The following is a 20,015-nucleotide window of genomic DNA, read 5'->3' on the forward strand; positions in this document are numbered from 1 at the left end:
TGACGGACTCAGATCCCTCAGATCCCACGATACCAAAAGTACGGAAGGGCCCAATGCCTTCAAACCACAAGTTTTTTCAACGACTCTTGTTTTGGGTTATACACCGAAGTTAAAAACCTCCTGAGGACCTTTAGATTACAGATGAAGCTTTGGCTCTCTCAAGAGAACAGGAAAAACTTTCTGAGAAAAGTAAGGGACAGACCCCCATACCTGATCGGGACCCGTGGGCATGCCAGCCACGGGCATGGAGGTCATGTTCATCTGTCCCATGGGGCCGCTGCTGCCATTCATGTGCACCATACTGTAGGCTGCGGGGTTCCCCTGGTGGGCGAATTGCTGCTGGGGGAAGGAGCTGGAAAGAAAGTGTACAGTCACCACCGGGTCATTCTAGTCACACCGGACACGCGCACACAGACCACCATGATTCTGTCAAATGTCGCTGTGCTTCAGCAGAAAACATGAGGGAGAGGACTGCCCCCGCCAGCCCGCCTGCTGCGCTTCCCAGCTGCCTGCGGACGCGTGCAGGGCAGGAAGGAGTCTCAAAATGGAGGAGCCAAACAACGCACTTTCTAATAGGGACCCAGGCCTTTTTGATCTCTCCATCCACACAGGCTTGAATGAAAAATGCAGAGGTTACTTTCCTGTACTTTTGGGCCCTTGAACATGAATGACTTTTCAAGTCCCTGTTCCTCACCTGTTCCTGGCTAGGTTTCCTGACGGCCAGCCCTTTATTTCCGAGGACTGATACATGGGTGCGGTCTGAGGGTGCTGCATCATGGGATTCTGCGAGGGACCCATTCTTGAGGGCATCATTGCATTGGGAGGACTAGACACTCGACCAAAGGCCGGATCTGGTTGCTGTCCCATTCCTTTAAAAAAGAAAGAAGAAAAAGAAACTGCAACACTCAAGTGGGACCTTCCTTAGAGTATCCGTTTTCTATAGAAACTTCATGTTCTCTTCCAAAGGCAGGGCAAGACAAGAAGTGCCACCAGGTGCTGCCTGCCAGCTCCTCTTGCTTCTCACTGAGGAGACATGGAGGCATGGGCTTACCACAGAGAGCAGACCGTCCAGACCACTGAAGAGCTGTTACTTCACGTGATTTCTGTATAAAGGGGATTCCCCCCCATGCTACTCAGATCACTGTCCCTCTGTCCCCAGCTGGCAGGAGTGCACCTAAAATGTCATCTCCCCAAAAGATACCTCTAACTCCCACTCCCACCATGTTCCTGGAATCTCTCAAGGACTGACCTGAAGAGGTAATATGCATTATTGTAATTAATACACCCAGGTCACCAAGGAAGGGAACCCAAATGCCCACATAGCATTCCTCTCACTGACACGACCAAGCATTCAGAGACCGCATAGTTCAAGTATACTGGGACATGCGGGGGCGGGGGTGAGAACCTGGTGGTCTTTTCTTCCAAATTAAGATGTGGGGAGCTGAAAAAACAAGATCTGGAAAAAAAAAATGCTCACACCTCTGATAGAACATCTATCACAATTACAATGACCTGTGCACTACAATAAACATTTTGGGGTTTGGGGGCGATCAGTTTTTCTCCATTCTGACTACAAGAACATTGTCTCTTGTTTGGGGGGCTCTAACTGTCCTCCCTTCTTTCACTCTCCCTGCTCTCCTTCTAACACGGGTGCCCCACAGGCCTCAGGTGACCTTGCCACGGTGCAAATCTAAGCACATCTATGAACACGCAGTGACTTGCCACGGCCTTCAGAGTGACACCGACACTCTCCCAGACTTCTAGGGTCCGTCTGATCTGGTCTCTACCTGCGCCCTGTCGGCCTCATAGGTCACTGTCCCTTGTTCTTTTTCATTAATTCCATCTTCTAGTGAATAACAAAAGGGAGTAAATACGATTTTGCGTTTAACGTGCCACAGATCTATGAATCTTACGTCCTTAGTAATGTTACTCTGGGGAAGCCATTTTCGCTGTCAAATTTACCATAATTTGGTGGATATGGAAACTGCTGGGGAGGAGCCTGTGGCATCACCGGCCCTGCCAAAACGCCATCCATGCTGGGGGAGGCCGTCACGTTCGGGGGCGGGCTGAAGGCCTGGGGCTGCGGCGGAGGCGGTGGCGGCTGCTGCTGCTGCTGCTGCTGCTGCGTCATCATGGCCACCCGCTGCTGCCGGAAGTGATGACTGAGCAGCTCCCTGCTGCGCTGCGCCACCATCTGGGCGTTCAGAAAGCCCTGCTAATCCCCAAGAAAGAACGCAGTTACGCACACGGAGCAGGCACCAGCCAATCCACGCACACAGGACCGCCACCATACATTAGGCAGGAGAGAAAAACACCCAATGCCTTTCTTCCTACAAAACGAAAAATGCACAGTTCTCATTATGGTAAAGGCATCGTGGCTATGTGGGGAGGATGGGGTGCAGAACAGGGACCTGGAAACTGGGCGAACGGTCAAGCTTTCACACCGAAAACATTTCTCGAAGTGAGAGAACATTAAAGGGTAGAATCTGAGGACAAATTTTTCAGAAACTATGAAATAAAACTACAAGAAGGAAAAGGACAGCAGTAAGAGTGTGGGAGGAGGGGAAGCACAGGGAAGCACCCCCCAGAAGAACGGGGTTATACTCAGATAAACAGGAGTCTACCCCAGATGGGCCTGTATGGTCTCTTAAAGCTTCTGAAACGAGACACGGGGGGTTAGGAGCAGCTGTCTGGAAGTTCAGGCGGTAACATGGTCCAAGCACAGAACCCAGAATCTGAAAGCAACTGCAAAAAGCAAACTTCTGTCTGGAAAGCATCCTAGCTCAGCTATTCAAGCTATTCAAGATGTCAGATTATCAAAGTACGTGCAAGCAGGCCCGAGACAGCAAATACTGGGTATCTCACGGTGGGTTGTTTGTTTGTTTTTACAATCATTATAAACAGTCTTTCCAACCACAGTAAAGGACTTTTGTGTGGCCATCCGCCTCGTGCACACTAAGAAAATACCTTAGTACAGTCTCCACCTTGGGCTGGAGGTACAGAGAACTTGAACATCATCCTTCCCACTATGGGAAACAAGTCATCCCAGAGACGCTCCTTGAGAGTCGGATTATGTATTGTTTACTTTTCTCTTCTTCTAATCTCCTATTTTACCCAATGAGCATATGGTTTCATAACCCAGAAACAAAGAAAAGTTTATAGATTTATTATTTTAAATCCCAAAAAAGTGTCAGCTGTTTTCACAACACAGCAAATAATCACAAAGGAAATTAATTAAAAAAACACAAATCCGTGGTTTTAATAAAAGATCCTCCCGTCCTGGTTCCTCCTCATCACCAGCAAGAGAGAAGAATGGAAGAGGAAGTGTGATGAGAGCAAGGAGTGGTTTCTTACACAAGAAACTCGGAACTGCTGCATTTTAATGGACATTTACTGAGGGCCAAGTACGGACCAGGCCCTGTGCGGGGCCCATAGCAGTGACCGTGGACAGACTCGATTTCCTCACCTGGGAGGTGACCTGGGGCTGCATCATGGGCCTCATCACAGCAGCACTCCCAGCAGTGGGGCTGTCCATTTTCATCTCCAGTGCCTGACGGCTCTGATTCAAAAACTGGGGAGAGACGGGTTGGTTAGGATGCAAGTGGAGCACGACAGTGAGCCCCAAACAGCTTTCCAAATTCTTAGCACCACCCAGTGAGGTCATGATGCTACTTCCAACACATTAAGCTGGTTAAGTCACATCTACACTGAACCAGTACACTTCCACACTTCAAAAAATTCGGGCTGAAGGGCGCCTGGCTGGGTCAATCACTGGGGCGTGCGACTCTTGATCTCAGGGTTGTGAGTTCAAGGCCCACGATGGATAGAGGTTGCTTTAAAATAAATAAATAAATAAAAATAAATAAATAAATAAATAAATAAATAAATAAATAAATAAAATCTTTAAAAAAAAAGTTCAGGCTGAAAAGTCCTTGGCAAGCATATGAAACTTTATTATTTGGCATTAGGAGAAAAAGTAAAAATACAAATCTGCAGCTTAAAGAGTATCTTCAGCAGAAATTCAAGAATTCATAAAGTCAGATTTTCTCTGGGATTACTTAGGCCATTAGGGAGAGAGCTTTAACTTGCTCAGACCAACACTAAATAAACTACCTCTTCTGTTAGCTTTTCCTAAGTAACTTTTAGTGGAAAGAAGTGGTAGAAAGTAAAACGATACCATGAATGTATTGACACAGCTTTGCAGAGTACCTACGCTGACTTTTGGTAAAATTAATACCCTAGAGGAGTCTCTGGCTCACTGGACCTGACACTCACTCACTCATCAGCTTATATGGTTCAGTTCTGCCACATTTAGTAACTCAGCACACCCAAGACAGAAACAATATAAATAATTAAATTTTAAAAGATGTGCGGGGATTAAGGGAACAATAAAAAAGAGAACTCTTATCTGAGGATATGAAGATAGCTGAAGTTTTATGAAACATCCAGAAAGCAGAGGCTCCATAAAAAGAATGTTCAAATCAATAAGGTTTAAGTATCTGGTATTAATATTAAGGCCTTTTCTAAAAATAGAAATCATCTACCTTTAAGCCATCAAGAAATAAGCTTCTTCCCCAAGTGCCATCCCGTAGGACATTTTTCACTTTTTAACCTGCACGAGAGCATCATCTTAGCAAAAGGAGGGCCTGACCAATTCCCGCAGGACCGCTCCCTAACAAGGAACCACGTGTACAAACACAATGTTACACGAAACAAAGAGCTTGAGCGGACGAGGGCAGAGAGCCAGCGGCCAGAGCTCTGAAGAACAAAGCCTGGCACCCCAACCAGCAGGAGGGGCCAGAGGGGAGGCGTGCCAGCGGGGGCGAGCTGGGGGCTTACCTGCTGGCCCTGCAGCCTCTGCTGAAGCTGCAGCCGGAGCTGCTTGGGGCTGCTCGTCCGGGGTCGCAGGACGCTGGCCCTTGGGTGCATTCCTTGGAGAGGAAAACCGCCTTGCTGGTTCATCTGAGTCATCACAGAGTTAAAAGATGGTGACTGTCCCTGAAGATTAAAGCCTCCTTGCATGGGAGGCCCCTGCGCCGGGTACGTCTGCCCATATAATGTCGCCTTCTGATCCAGCATTAGTGCCGCTTCTTGGCCCTGGAAAGCATCCTGTTTGGACTCCAAAGCTTGTCCCTTAAACATCAAACACATAGATGAACAGTAAAGTACATCTGGAAAGCAACAGAAATCAAATGCTCCAAGGAAGGTAAAAAACAAAGCCAATACATGTAAACAAGAATAACTCAGAATTCCAAAAGCAAAATCAAGTTTATTGTCTGAAGTTCCACGAGAACACAGACGATGACCCCTGTTTTGACAAACTGTCCTAGTGCCTACCAGAGTCTCAGAGAAACAAAGAGTACCCGGAGAAATGCTATTCGTTCCAGACCAGATTTCTGTACCAACACAGACTTCCCAAGCCAAGTATAAAATAAACCAATTAAAATTGTGATCAATTAATTCTCATATAATTAGTACAGGACTATTTTGACAGTGATTAGAGGTGATTTTGGTAGAGACCAGGGAAATCAACATAAACTGATATCCCCCAAAGCATATTATTAGTTGTACAAACAAAACCTAAAGGGGGCCATCCACTACTACTTGCATGGCTAGAGGGACTGTTAAGAATCCCATTCACTCAACAAGTATTTATCAAGTGCCTGCTATGTGCCTGGCATCACTTCTCTACATGAGAAGGATAGGTACACAATAGAGTCCAACAAGTGACAGAACAACAGTGAAAACAAATATTCCGAAGAAGGGAGGAGCCCGCCACGCTGAGACAAGATACTGCGTTCACCTTTACCTTCGTATCCAGGGGCACAGAGTGCCAAGTGTGCAAGCAACGGTCTCGCCCCACAACACACCTCACTCCATTGGGACAGTGACCCCACCCTCGATCTCCCCACCTCTCTGACCTCTCCTCAGAAGCGTGGTAAGCGTTCATCAGGGTTCAGTCCTAGGCCCCCCTCCTTTTCCCTCACTACGTTTTCTACTCTGGTCTTCTCGTCTACTAGCAACAATGGCCGAACTCGTCTCCAGCTCAAGTGTCTCTGAGTTCTGACTCTACAGACACAAACACCTGCTTAACAACTTCACCTGGATGTCGCCAGCATCTCAGACTTCACATGTAGGAAACATAAGTCATGATTCCCAACAGCCCCTCCCCCAAAGACCCTGATTCTCCTCCAATCCTCCCTCATGGCAACATGGCAACATCATGTGCCCAGAACTAAAGCCAGAATCTGGATTGCTCACATGCTCTCTTTCCAAGCATGCGTGTGTGTGTGCGCATGCACACGCACACACGTGCACAAGCAGTCCACCGAGTCCTGTCAGTTTTTCTTCCATATGACCTATCTTGCACCCTTCCCTTCCATTCCACTGCAGTGACGCTCTCCAAGACACTTTCTCGGACTCTTGTGGTAACTGGTCTCTATGCATCTGCTCTGTCCCATCATTCCAATTCCCTTCTCCAGACAGGAATCTGAAATCTCTTTCTATGAAGTAAATCATACTGTAAGTTAAACAGGGATTAATCATGCATGTTTACCTCCTTTCTCTTGCTAACCCTACTAAAATAATAGCAAAGAATTTAAAAGGTAGTATCTATCCACAAAACAATGACAATAAGAAAGGCAGCAAGTTTAAGTATTTCAACAGGCATTTTGCAAGACAGAAAAAGAGAGGAGTACCCAACTCAGGAAAGTAGAGAAGCTGAGACCCATGTGCCTGTAAGAGGAAAACACACATAAGACCTGAGCGAATATTTTCCACAGAGCCCACGACAGACTCCGTTGAGGACGTGCTCAAACGCGGCTGGTTGGGAATCTGAGCAGAGCGCAGGGGAGCAGCTACTTCTCAGTCCCCACCCCGCTCCCCAGTTCTGCACAGCCATGTAGCTATACCTTCTACCTACTCCCTCAGCCACCTCAGTTCTGCGATACCAAGCAGAGCAGAGGGGCAAAAGCAGGCAGAAGCTGAAAACAGGAAATCTTATTTATAATTCCTAGTAAAAACTGTATCTTAACACTATGGAATCATCACCTTGCCTCCCCAGCCCAGCTCCCAAAATACAACCAGCTATTTAAAAATTCCCAGGCAAGGAAAACTATACGGTGTGAGTAGAAGAGGGGGTGGTAACAGCTCTTCACGTTGCAATTTGAGGAGTCCTGAAATAAAAGGGCCAGCCCCCCCCACCAAAACTTTGAGTGAAGACTGATTCTTTTTAATACATCATATTTAAACATAAAAAGACAGTCAAGGATCGCAAGATAAGTGATGTGTGAAAGCTTCCAACACAAAAGGGACACAAGCAAATAAAAAGTAACTTAGAAACAAGGAAAAAAGATTAAAAAACACAGACTCGGTGTAATACCCAACATGTCAACAGACATCCCAAAGAGAAAAGAAAATACAGAAGAGACAAAATGATTAAAGAAATGATTCCAAATGACATGTCTGATAAGCTTTAGAAATATTCAGCCCTTGAGGTGCCTGGGTGGCTCAGTCATTAAGCGTCTGCCTTCGGCTCAGGGCGTGATCCCAGCATTCTGGGATAGAGCCCCACATCGGGCTTCTCTGCTAGGAGCCTGCTTCTTCCTCTCCTACTCCCCCTGCTTGTGTCCCCTCTCTCGCTGGCTGTCTCTCTCTGTCAAATAAATAAAATCTTAAAAATATATATATATATTCAGCCCTAAAAAAATTTTTTTAAAGAAAAAAAAAAAATTCAGCCCCGCTACCAATAAATGCAATTAAAACTCACTAATTAAAAAGAAAAAAGAGGGGCGCCTGGGTGGCTCAGTCATTAAGTGTCTGCCTTCAGCTCAGGGTGTGATCCCGGCGTTCTGGGATCGAGCCCCACATCGGGCTCCTCTGCTGGGAGCCTGCTTCTTCCTCTCCCACTCCCCCTGCTTGTGTTCCCTCTCTCGCTGGCTGTCTCTCGCTCTGTCAAATAAATAAATAAAATCTTTAAAAAAAAAAAAAAAAGAGAGAAATGATACACAAAAATGCCCCCAAGCAGAATGAAAAAGACAAGACCCACACCACAATGAGGTTTCATGCAACTTCAGAAGGAAAAAGTTCCTGAATAATTCCAGAGACAATCAACGGGTCACACACAAAAGAGCAGAAATAAAACTGAAACACGAGTCCATGGCAACACTGGACGCCAAAAAGCTGTGGAACAATTCTTTCAAAATTCTACGAGGAAATTATCTTCAACCCAAAATTTAATACACAGTCAGACATGCAGGGGGTGGAATAAAGATATTTTCAGACCCACGAGGGCCCAATACACTTTACGTCATGAAGTAGCGACAGAGGAGTTAACAGAAACCATGTTTGAACAAAACAAAGGAATAAAGCAAGAAGGAAAGCCGCTTGGGACCAGGGAGCTGGGAGATGGGACAGAGAAGAGGGTCTAGACCTGCCTCTCAGGACAGAGTAAAGCAGAGTGACACAGAACCACAAGAGGGAGGAAAGGAACTGAAGAATTACCTAATGTGTCTGAACATGTGAAGAAAAAATGAGAAATTTTATAGTTCCAATGGAGTATCTGGAGAGGATTAGTATTAAATGTGTAAAAAAACAAATTAAAAAACACGACAGTTAACTCAAAATCAGACGAAAACCAAAAACCCTATACAAACTATGCCTGACACAGCAACAAGCCAAAATAATATAAATACTGACCACCTATTTAACAACAAAAGGCATAATTATACTGGGGTAAAGAGAGCATACGCTCTTGGGTCTGTAGTGAGGATGGATGTGAGTTTACATACTGGAGGAAGGGGGAATAAATACAGACCCACGATTTTTTTTATCTGAAATTCAAAAAACAAAAAAAAATCCAAAAGAGGCAACACAATTTTTCATCAGCCCGAAATGTATTTAATAGCAAAACTTGACCTGAACTTTTATGAAGCAATAATCTCTGTATGTCCACTCAATGTGACCATTTATGTATCTGGCTATAAGAGTATTGGCATGTTTGATGATAAGACTACTGCCTGAAACAATAGCATTGCTCAAAACTCCACCAGGGGTATCACAGAATAAATGGCATAAATGCACCATTTTACCTTTCTAAATCTAAAAATTCCTGAATTCCACAGCACACCTGACCCCAAAGAACAACGGACTATGAAAGCACAGCTATCGTATCGGGAAATCAACAGATAGGGACTGAAATCAATGAATAGCTGCATATGCAAAGTACTTGGAAATATCCCCAAAATTGGGCGCCTGGGTGGCTCAGATGTTTAAGTGTCTGCCTTTGGCTCAGGTCATGATCCCAGAGTCCTGGGATCGAGCCCCGCATCAAGCTCCCTGCTGAGTAGCCTACTTCTCCCTCTTCCTCTGCTGTTTCCCCTGCTTGTGCTCTCTTGCTCTGTCAAATAAATAAAATCTTTTAAAAAAAGAAAAAGAAATTCCCAAAATAAACAAAGCTGAGTTTCACCATCTTGGAGTGGGCAAACGCGTGTGATTCTTCAAAAAGTGTATTTCTGTACCATTTTACAATTACAAACACAGGTTACTTTGCTAAAACTAAAAATTAACTATAACAAAAACGGAAAGCAAGTCTCATCACCACCCTGCTTAAAATCTTCCATGGCTTCCCAATATAGCAAAAAAATTCCAGACTCCATAAGATGGTTTGTGGAACCAGCTTGTGTTTACTTCTCCAACATCGTCTCACAGAAATCCCTCTCTGCTTTCTCGGACTTTCAGTCACTTGGGAGAACCCCCACACCCTTCCCTGCCTGCGGCCTTTGAGTTAGCTATACCTCTTCTGGAACGTTCTTCCCCTAGCTGTTTGCCAAGGTGGCTCGATGTCATCCTTCAAATGTCAACTTACATGTCATCTCCCCAAAAAAAGCTTTCCTGACCACTCACCCCAGTTCCCAGTAATTCTTATCTCATCATCCTGGACTTGAAAACACAAACATTGTTAAACTAAAGAATAAGACTACAACAAGCTCCCACTAAAAAGAAACTGGGAAAACTATTCAAATATACTAGACAAGTAGACAGCCTTCAAATCGATTGCAGCTCAGATAGAAGAAATTATGAGAGAGAAAATAATTTAGAGAATTAGAGAAAGATGCTGACACCCCACTCCACCCTGTCCTTTCATGACACAGGCCCTTCCCGCTGACCTCTACCACACCACGTCTGCCTCCATCCCTGCGGCTCCTTGCCTGATGCGGGCCTGCTCCAGTGCAACTCGAGCTTTGGGAGCAAAAACTAATTTGTTCACTACTGCCCCTCAGCCTCTAAAAAAAGACTAACTGGCACATAGAAGACAAATGTTTGTTAAATTAAACAATCAAGTCAGTAAGTAAATTTACATAATGTACTGTTGCAGATCAACAAAAACCCCACCAAAAAACTATTTTAAAAGCACATATAGGGGCACCTGGTGGCTCAGTCGTCAAGCGTCTGCCTTCGGCTCAGGGCGTGATCCCAGAGTCCTGGGATCGAGCCCCACATCAGGCTCCTCCACTGGGAGTCTGCTTCTTCCTCTCCCACTCCCCCTGCCTGTGTTCCCTCTCTCACTGGCTGCCTCTGTCAAATAAATAAATAAAATCCTTAAAAAATAAAATAAAAATAAAATAAAAACATATAAATGACCAAAAAACATAAAATGTTCAATGCTGCAGATCAACAAAATACAATTTAAAACAAGCATCTTTGGGCGCCTGGGTGGCTCGGTCACTTAAGCCTCCGACTCTTGATTTCGGCTCAGGTCATGATCTCAGGGTTATGAGATCGAGCCCCACACTGGGCTCCAAACTAGGCATGGAGCCTACTTAAGATTCTCTCTCCCTCTCCCTTTGCTCCTCCCAGCCTCCTCCTCTCTTCCTCTCAGGGAAAAAACAAAAACAAAAAACAAAAAACAAAAAACAAAAAAAAACACAAGCATCTCTGGGCGCTTGGCTGGCTCAGTCAAAAGAGCACACAACTCTTCATCTTGGGGTTGTGAGTTCGAGTCCCACATTGGTATAAGAGATTATGTAAATACAAAAACATTAAAAAAAATAAAAATAAAACAAGCATCTTTGTTGCCAATCAGACTGGAAAAGATTTAAGAAAATAATCGTGCTCAGTATTTGTTTCATCACTTGCTCATCCATACTGTGTGTCTTTCATCTACCTGGGCCACAGCACAGTGCCTGAGAGAGGGAGGAACGCCAATCATCAGCCTCTGCGTGGCAAAGCAGCCATATGACCTTCAGGAAAACCACCCGTGAAACCTCTGAAATATGCACTGTCTCTCTAACCCAATCCACCTTTCTCTTGGACTGTAGGTAAGAAAAACTAAGTGAACGAGATGGGAGTAATTCATAGAATTGTTTATGATCATTATTTAGAAACATTTTAAATTTTCATCATCAGTAGCGTACTGGCTAAATAGTGTTCCATATAACAGATACAATATGCCTATTAAAATTAAAGATGTATATATTAAACAAAAAAAAGATGACTGAAGGGCACCTCGCTGGCCCAGTTGGTGGAATCTGTGGCTCTTGATCTTGGGGTTGTGAGCTGGAGCCCCATGCTGGGCGTAGAGATTACTTTAAAAAATGAAAAAAAATTAAATAAAAATTGTAAAAAAGATGACTGAGGATGATTTTCATAAGTAAAACAGGTTACCAAAGTGCTTTTAAAGGCTGCTCCCCTTCTTTTTTTTAAATCCACACTCAAAAGTTACTAACAATTCTTTGTGCCAGGATTACAGAGGATTTTTAACTTTTTAATATGTGCCCCTTTTTTGGGTCATTGTCAGATTTTACATAATGACCATTAACTATTTTATCAATAGAACAGAGAAAGCTATTTCCAGCTTAAATAAAATTGTAAGGGCAAGTCAAGCTTATCAGTCTCTGTGCAGCCCTCACATCCCCCTTCAGCCAGTGAGACGCGGTTCTTCAGCGCCAGGGGCCTGAAAACAGTATCGCTGAGACGAACATCATCACTGCTCCACATTTCCCACCCACCCTTTCCGAACTTCTGTGACAGTGTTTGCCACAGAGGAGTACGACCCTTTGCGTAACCCCGAGAATCTTGCCTAATTATCACGGAGTACACAGATCTAAACACTGCCGCCACACACGGTTCTTTAAATGAGAACAGCCACTACAAAATGCACCCGGTTTCAAAAACACAGGTTTGTGAAATGACGCATTTTCATAGAGCTGCACGGGTAACTGGGAGTGAGAGATGCTGCTGTTGAGATGTTCATATTCACTACTGTAAAGAGGTTTTGTTTGATACCAAAAAAGCTCATCTCCTCAGAGTATACACTGCTTGGCCAGGTAGTAAAAAGAATTAACTGTAAAAATGAGGATTCAACTAACATAAGTAAAAAGCAGCATTTTTAAAACTGCACAGAAGTTTTACTGGATCATTCCTAAACAGAAGTTGCCGGCAGTATGACTTCTAAACGTAACAGCGGACCCCGTGAATGTACTGACGTAAGTCAAGTAACAGGAAAGATAGACAGGCATTCGCGGGCACGGCTTCACGGGTGTGCGCACACACGCCTGTTTGAGAGTGCGCACATATACACCTCCATTTCTGTGTTAATGCCACCTACTTGATTTACAAGTTCAGGGATGCCGAGAGCTCTGTCGATTTCTTCCAAGCCTGTGGCATCTGTGTTGCTCAAGAGAGTATGCAGCTGGTCCAACAACGCTCTTTCATCACTCTGCCCTTCTAGGTTAGAAGGTGGCCCAAGGAGATCATCCAGGGAATTCCTAAGAAGTGGCCTTAAAAAAAGATTTGCAGTCAATGTCAACGCTGCTCTTCCTCCAACACACACACACTTTCAATACATGGTAATAATTTACATATGACAAGTACAAATAATAGACCAAGTAACAGAGAAGAGCAAATGGCACCAACCTAAAAGGAAGGCCCACAATTTTAAACTGAGCCAGACCATCTTACAACCACCACATCTCGCTTACACATACCTCACATACAATCCCACCACCAAAATGTAACTACTAGATCCCTAGACACGTGAGGGATAGCACAGGCTGAGGGGGATGGGATAGGGTGTTATTTTCAAGAGCATACGAGAGTAGAGGTGGTAGCAGTTATACTTGTTAACTTGAAGAACTCAAGAAAGGACAAGGAAAACACACACACACACACACACACGCACACACAGCAAACTGAGCCTGGGAACTGCCAAAATAACTTGTCATCCTTGGCCCACAGAGCTCACTTATCAACAAGTATAATCCAAACTCCATACACCCACAGTAGGTGCCACAGTGCTCCAACATATTAGAAGGACATGGAACTAGATATTCATTCTGCCTCGGAAAAAATTCCATAATGAGACTATTCTCCACTGAGTAGAGGAGCACTCAAGTTAATAAACTCACATAGCTACACCACTGTATACTCGATACATCGATTCATTTTTTGCTTTGCTTAATCTATTACAGAATTCGAGTCAGACTTGACATTGACAGGTGGCTTCTTTCACGCAAATGAGTTACTGACCAAGCTAAATAAAACTGAAATACAGACGTAATTCACATCCCTCTTTCACAAAAACAGAGTGCTACAGTTCACTTTCACCATCATTCCTGAAATGTTTTAAGTAATTTTAGAAAAGAATTGTCAAATCCCTAAAAATTAGTCTGCCAGAAAACTGAGGCTCACCCTCTGAACACTATTCATCTTCTCAAACTGGTGGTGATTTATCCTCTCCAGTTTGACCACTCGCTGGTCCTGATAGCTAAACAATAAAGAGGTCTCCTCCCTCACTGGCTTGCTGCCTCGCCTGGATTTTTACACAGTCAGACAAGAAACGACCGGATGGCAGCCAAGCACCTCAGTCACAGTGAGTTTTCCTCCTTCTCTTTCAGGTTTGCTCCTGTGCTCCGACCCTTTTCTAGATAATCCAATGCTAACATTTTCAACAGTCACATAACAAAGCCCCACCTATTTGGAGCCCCATGAGGGCCCTGTTCCATGGACAACATGCCATCTGGCCAGGAACCCGGTTGGTTAGACGGTGCTGCCTGGCCATACGGACTGACCCCCATTCCCATGGGAATCTCACCAGGCCCTGGTGGAAGAAAAAGAGGGAATACATTTTCAAAGAAGGCAATAACAAAAATTACCCTAAATCATCTAATTTTCTTTTTTTACGAAGGGGATGCTTACGCATTTGAAGCATCTGCTGCTGCTGCTGTAACACAGGTCTCGCCCCTGGGATGCTGCTGGCCCGCAGAGGCAAGGTGGGCATCGAGCTGCCCACCGCAGGTCTGGGTAAGGAAGCGTTATAATCTGCTCCTGGTCTTCCCATGGAGTTTGCACTCATAGGCTCCATTCTACTGGCCTTTGAGTTTGGTAAGCCCCAATCTCCTGAGGAAGGAGCCTGATTCACAGTCACATTTCTGTTTGGTCCACCTAAAACAGGTAGAATTGATTACGTCTTTCCCATATTATACTAAAATCCTTCTTATATAAATACAATCATTACACACAAACTTGACCAAAAAAGTGCTTTGTCATCCTAAGAACAGGGCTGGACGACCATTAAGACGTTTATTTTTTTAAGACATTTTTGATAGGCCACTATTGCCATGTATTCAACTAGCTTCCTTGAGAGTTTAAAATAACCAAGACGTAGAATAAATTAAGGAAACTTGTGAAAGAAATGTTATGCTACTGTTATTCAAAAACCTATTATTTAATCCCAATTATTTAAATAACTTTAAGTATTTTAAATTTGCTTTACCCGAAAGAAAAATTGTAATCGTTAAGTACCGACTAGAAATAACATACCCATAGTTGAGCCATAATTTTCCTGACTATCCATCATTCTTGGATTCCCACCCAACATGGGCTGCTTTGGTAACATGGGGAAAGCACTGATGTTCTTTACTGGAGGACTTGAGCCAACCGAAAGAGGGCTATCTAGAGATACCGCTCGGTTATATGGGGGACGAATGGCCTGCACAGACTGTGGACTCCTCAAACCTGTAGAAACAGATGCACAATACATAAAAATCCTGATGATTCAGTACGTAAGTAATCAAGCACAACACCTAAATGCCAATACCACCCACACAAGAACGTCTTTCTTACTAAAATAAACACTAAGTACAAAAAAAAGGAAAAAAGAAGAAGATGGGGGGGGGGAGCCTCATATTCCAAATATAGTAGAGACAAGAGTCCCAGTGTTGGCTGACGTACTGGGTGGACACTGTTCCACAGCCTGACATAGTCATTCGTACTCTGCTTAATACTGAAGATGTTATCAAAGTTCAAACTCCTAGAGGTTGTTCCCTATATGCACTTAAGTGGATTCTCTGTTTAAAATTTTTTAATTAAATGAAACTAGATAAGTTGCCTTCTAATCAAACAAGGAATGAAATGTGAAATTTCCCCCTAACTCTTTCCTTTCTCCAAGCTACCTGATTGACCGGACTACCCATTTCAGTTTAGGAAACAGTGCCACTGAAAATGAGTAACAGCCATCCCTGAGAACTGTGAATTTTTCTTGTTCAATCAATACCTGTAGTACACCCTTCTTAAACTGATGAATGAGGAAGCCACACAGCTGTGGAAGAGAGGCTGGGGGAGAACCAGCAAACACTAAAAGAAGAAAAGTCTCGCAGCTCAATGACAAGGCTCCACAAGTGTCACAGGAAAGGTTTCGATCTACAGTTTTAGCTGCTTTTTAATTCAAGCCTCTGTGCCTAACGAAAGTATATGCTCTGGTAGCTACTACGCATCTGGAGCAGCCCGAGACGAACACTTTCCTAGAAGTTCCACAATTACTGGCATATTAGTTAGAAATAGGAAATTTTAAAAAACAGGAAAATGTCCAAAGACTTCTTAAAACATATGCATTATAAACTATAAAAAAAAAAAAACTAAAACAAAAAACAAATCCAACAGGCACGCTATGTATTTTGAAGTTAAAAATGCTAATTAGATTCCCATCTTATTATATAAAGAGCACAGCTGACCCTTGAACACGACGGGGTTAGGAGCACTGAGCCCCTAACCCAGCCAAAAATCCATGTAACTACTGACCCCAAAAACTTAACTACTAATAGCCTACTTTGACCAAAAGACTTACTGGTAAGTCAGTTAACACATGTTTTGTATGTTACATGTATTATATACTACATTCTTAAAATAAGCTAAGAGAAATCAAGAAAATCATGAGCGGGGTGCCTGGGTGGCCCAGTCAGTTAAGTGTCCAACCCTTGATCTCAGTTCAGGTCTTGATCTCAAGGGTTGTAAGTTCAAGCCCTGGGTTTTGTTTTGTTTTTTGTTTTGTTTTCAATCGTGAGAAAACACATTTACAGTACTGTATTTATCGAAAAAATCCACATGTGTAAGTGAACACGTGCCGTTCAAACCAGTGTTGTTCAAGGGTAACTGTACATACAAACGTGCAGGAACTTTTAAAAGGCAGCAAGAATAAAATCTAGTTCTTTCTTACCCAGAGAATTAGTTCCTTGAAACATTTGTTGCTTGGTTCCCAGATTACTACCATTTGTGGATATGGAATTATTGTAAAAGTCAGAACTAGTCAGATCACCAAGAATAGCATCTAGATTATCCAAGTCTCCAGATCCCTGGGGGGGGGGAATTTTAATTAACCTCTGTTAACATTTCTTTTTAATTAACATTACTAGATACACAGGTATAAACATATTCATCAGAAGAACACAAATGAAATGGGAATCACTAATACCCAATAGTTACCTGAAATGATAATGCCCAACTTAAAGTTTGGCTGCTTAATAAGACCCCTACCCCAAATCTTCTTCCTTGAAACTTAGATCAGTGTACTGAAATAAATTCTCCGGGTTTGGAAGTGCTTCCACAGGGGCATTCTTTTCATCTGCACTAGAACTTTAACTCTCAAACCGTAGGGTATTTTCCAGCTAATGTTACTCAGGATCATTAGCTGACAGAGAGGTCTGCCTGTACACCTACCTTCGGAAAACAAGCGCTATTAATAATAAAGGCAACAAGCTGACGTTCAAGAAGAGATTCACAGGCATGCTTTAAAAAGGGCTCTTGGTCCACAAATTTGGAGAGCACTAGGTTAAACAAAATTAAACAGACGTCCTAACAGTAAGATTTCCCCAAGACTTCCAGGTGCATAGTAAGTCTCCCAGGAGAGTGCTCCTCAAGCAGAGTTTGGGGAACCCTTACACGGAATGAGATCGTGTAGAGTACAGAACCTGACTTTAGGTACAAATCAGAAATCTGGTGCTTAATACAAGTTTTTTCCCCCGTTTCTTTCAACTATCCCTTTAAAAGACCCAATCTCCTCATCCCAACAACAATCTCCATGAAAATTTTCGAAGTGGCTACCAACTGGTTCGAATTAGAGTCATATTTTAAAACACACACATCTGGTATTTCCAAACTGCATCATAAGACTCTTTCCTGATGCCCAAAAAATTATAAAGAAATGACAGCTCAAGAGTAACTTCCATTACATAAACTTAAAATACAAGATAAGATTTTGCACATAACACACAGTCTTTCTAACACAGAAATGCAATGATTAAACACAATGACCAAGCCGGAATAGAGAAAGAACGAATTACCTCTTCATTTGTTTCTGTCTTAATTTTAGAGTCCTTCTCTTGACTCGAGCTAGGAATGGTGGAGCTGCTGCACTGACTCATTTTACCGTCCACTCCCTCCACTTTGGGCTGCAGTTCTTTAGAGAGTGTATCGCTAGGATCCTCCCTGTCCAGCAGATATCGAAGAAGTGCATTATTCTCCTTCTTCTTGGGACTCAGTTGTTCCTGCTTGACATTTCCTTCCACGCAGGCTGCCGTACTACTGGTGTCTTTCCCAGTGGCTTCTGCGGTGATCTTGGCTACTTCTGCGGGTGAATTCCCATTCTGCAGCAACTTGTGCAGAATCCGGTGCTTCTCCTGCAGCAGTGAGCCATGCATATTCGACGTGGAGGACACTCCTCCAGAGGTGGAAGAAGAGACCCCAGAGGGGCTGGTGACACTAATGGAAGAGTCTTTACAACTTGAATCCAGGGGGGAGCTGGTCAAGGAGGAATGGCCCCGGTCATCAGAAGAACAGGTAAGTAACTGCAGTAATTTCTTATGACCTTTGCTTTCCAGAGGACCTCTCTGATTCTCTGACCCTTCAATACTGCTCTCCTTACTTTCTTTGTCACCGAGGTGATCCCTGCTATTTGACTGACACATCGAACTCTCCACTGGATTCTGGTCACAATACAAGCCCAGAGGACTCTTGGAATCCTGACTGTTCACTTTATTTGGCTGGCTCATATTCATACTGGGAGAGTTATCCAATTTGGGGCCTGGTGAAGACAGAGTGGATAAAAGAGAAGTCCCCACGCCCTCACTGATAGCTTGAAGAGCACTCAGAGAGCTGCTGGAAAAGCTGTGGCTCCCAGTATTACTAGAAGATCCCATGGGAGAGTGTACACCTGGATTGGGAGAGAAATAAGGGAAAGAATTAAGACTATTGGATGCTATAACAAAACGCCACTGAATTCTTCAAAGTTTCTGTTATAAAATGAACTAAATTTACAAGGGTTACAAAGGAACAAGGAGAGAATTACTGCAGAAGAAAAAATAAAAGGAAATGCCAATACCAGTACCTGCAACAGGAGAAAACTGATGTGAGGCCATCTTTGGACTCCCACGGTTACGAGGAGAAATCATGATGTTCTGCTGGTTGGAGCCAAGGCCAGGGCTCCCATGTGGGGGGCTACTCATGTTGAGACCGTAGTTGCTGCTCTGGTAGGAAGATGGTGACTGCATGCCTGGCCCAGGGTTCATTGATGCTATGGGATTGGAGGCCCCGTATCTAGCTCCGCTCATCTGCCCTGTGGTGCTGGGGTCGGCCAAGCCATAGGTCCTGTTGCTCAGCATCTGTAAACCCTGGTTTGGCGACATATTCATGCCACCTACGGAACTATTGCATCCGGCTGCTGGAGGTCTAATGCCTGGTCCAACGGGATTCGTATTTGGTCTATACCCATTCTGTTCCCTACAAAGAGGACAAACTTTCACTAAAATATTACAGGCATACATCAAAGCACTCACATTTTTTTTTTTTAACGATGAAATAAGTGTCCAGGAGCTTAACTTCCTAGGAACTATTCCAATACTTAGTGTCAATACTTATTGTTTATCTAAACACTGGTCAGTTATGAACCCAGTCACATATTTCTTAATATGCCACAGAATATAAATGAGTGACCATAGCACAGTACCGTGAAGGGCCAGCAACTACGGTAGCTGGGATAGCAGCAGGGTTTACTAGAGTTGCCACACCCCTAGGGACTAACCTGGAAGTAACTGCAAATTACTCAAGACACATAGAACAATGGAACAGAAAAGAGAACTCAAAATGGATTCTCAACTCCATGGTCAACTAATCTTCAACAAAACAGGAAAGAATATCCAATGGAAAAAAGAGTCTCTTCAACAAATGGTGTTGGGAAAATTGGACAGCCACATGCAGAAGAATGAAACTGGACCATTTCCTTACACCATACACAAAAACAGACTCAAAATGGATGAAAGACCCAAATGTGAGATCAAAATCCTTGAGAACACAGGCAGCAACCTCTTCCGCTGCAGCCTCAGCAACTCCTTCCTACACACACTGCCAAAGGGAAGCAAGGGCAAAAGTGAACTACTGGGACTTCATCAAGATGAAAAGGTTTTGCACAGCAAAGGAAACAGTCAATAAAACCAAAAGACAACCAACAAAATGGGAGAAGATATTTGCAAATGACGTTATCAGATAAAGGGCCAGTATCCAAAATCTATAAAGAACTTATCAAACTCAACACCCAAGGAACAAATAATCCAATCAAGAAATGGGCAGAAGACGGGGCGCCTGGGTGCTCAGCCATTAAGCGTCTGCCTTTGGCTCAGGGCATGATCCCAGGGTGCTGGGATGGAGCCCTGTATCAGGCTCCCTGCTCCGCTGGAAAGCCTGCTGCT

At 43.7% G+C, this 20,015-nt stretch overlaps 1 protein-coding gene across 4 annotated transcripts in view; it reads right to left on the reverse strand.

Annotated features, from left to right (window-relative positions):
- NCOA3 (nuclear receptor coactivator 3) overlaps window positions 1-20,015 on the reverse strand; it is a 137,046-nt gene that overhangs the window by 3,493 nt on the left and 113,538 nt on the right. For 2 of the 4 annotated variants that reach the window (XM_034639861.1, XM_034639862.1), the window contains 12 exons: window positions 18,659-19,050; window positions 17,616-18,484; window positions 16,493-16,628; window positions 14,821-15,015; window positions 14,197-14,442; window positions 13,972-14,098; window positions 12,608-12,779; window positions 4,840-5,133; window positions 3,467-3,571; window positions 1,963-2,215; window positions 695-869; window positions 211-352 (listed from right to left, as the gene is read on the reverse strand). In XM_034639861.1, the coding sequence (XP_034495752.1) occupies window positions 211-352; window positions 695-869; window positions 1,963-2,215; window positions 3,467-3,571; window positions 4,840-5,133; window positions 12,608-12,779; window positions 13,972-14,098; window positions 14,197-14,442; window positions 14,821-15,015; window positions 16,493-16,628; window positions 17,616-18,484; window positions 18,659-19,050 (3,106 nt within the window). Of the gene's footprint in view, window positions 1-210; window positions 353-694; window positions 870-1,962; window positions 2,216-3,466; window positions 3,572-4,544; window positions 4,613-4,839; window positions 5,134-12,607; window positions 12,780-13,971; window positions 14,099-14,196; window positions 14,443-14,820; window positions 15,016-16,492; window positions 16,629-17,615; window positions 18,485-18,658; window positions 19,051-20,015 lie in introns of those variants that run through there. The other 2 variants (XM_034639863.1, XR_004619395.1) reach the window with 2 other exon arrangements.

This window comes from Ailuropoda melanoleuca, chromosome 13 (genome assembly GCF_002007445.2).
Source record: "Ailuropoda melanoleuca isolate Jingjing chromosome 13, ASM200744v2, whole genome shotgun sequence".
Taxonomy (NCBI): domain Eukaryota; kingdom Metazoa; phylum Chordata; class Mammalia; order Carnivora; family Ursidae; genus Ailuropoda; species Ailuropoda melanoleuca.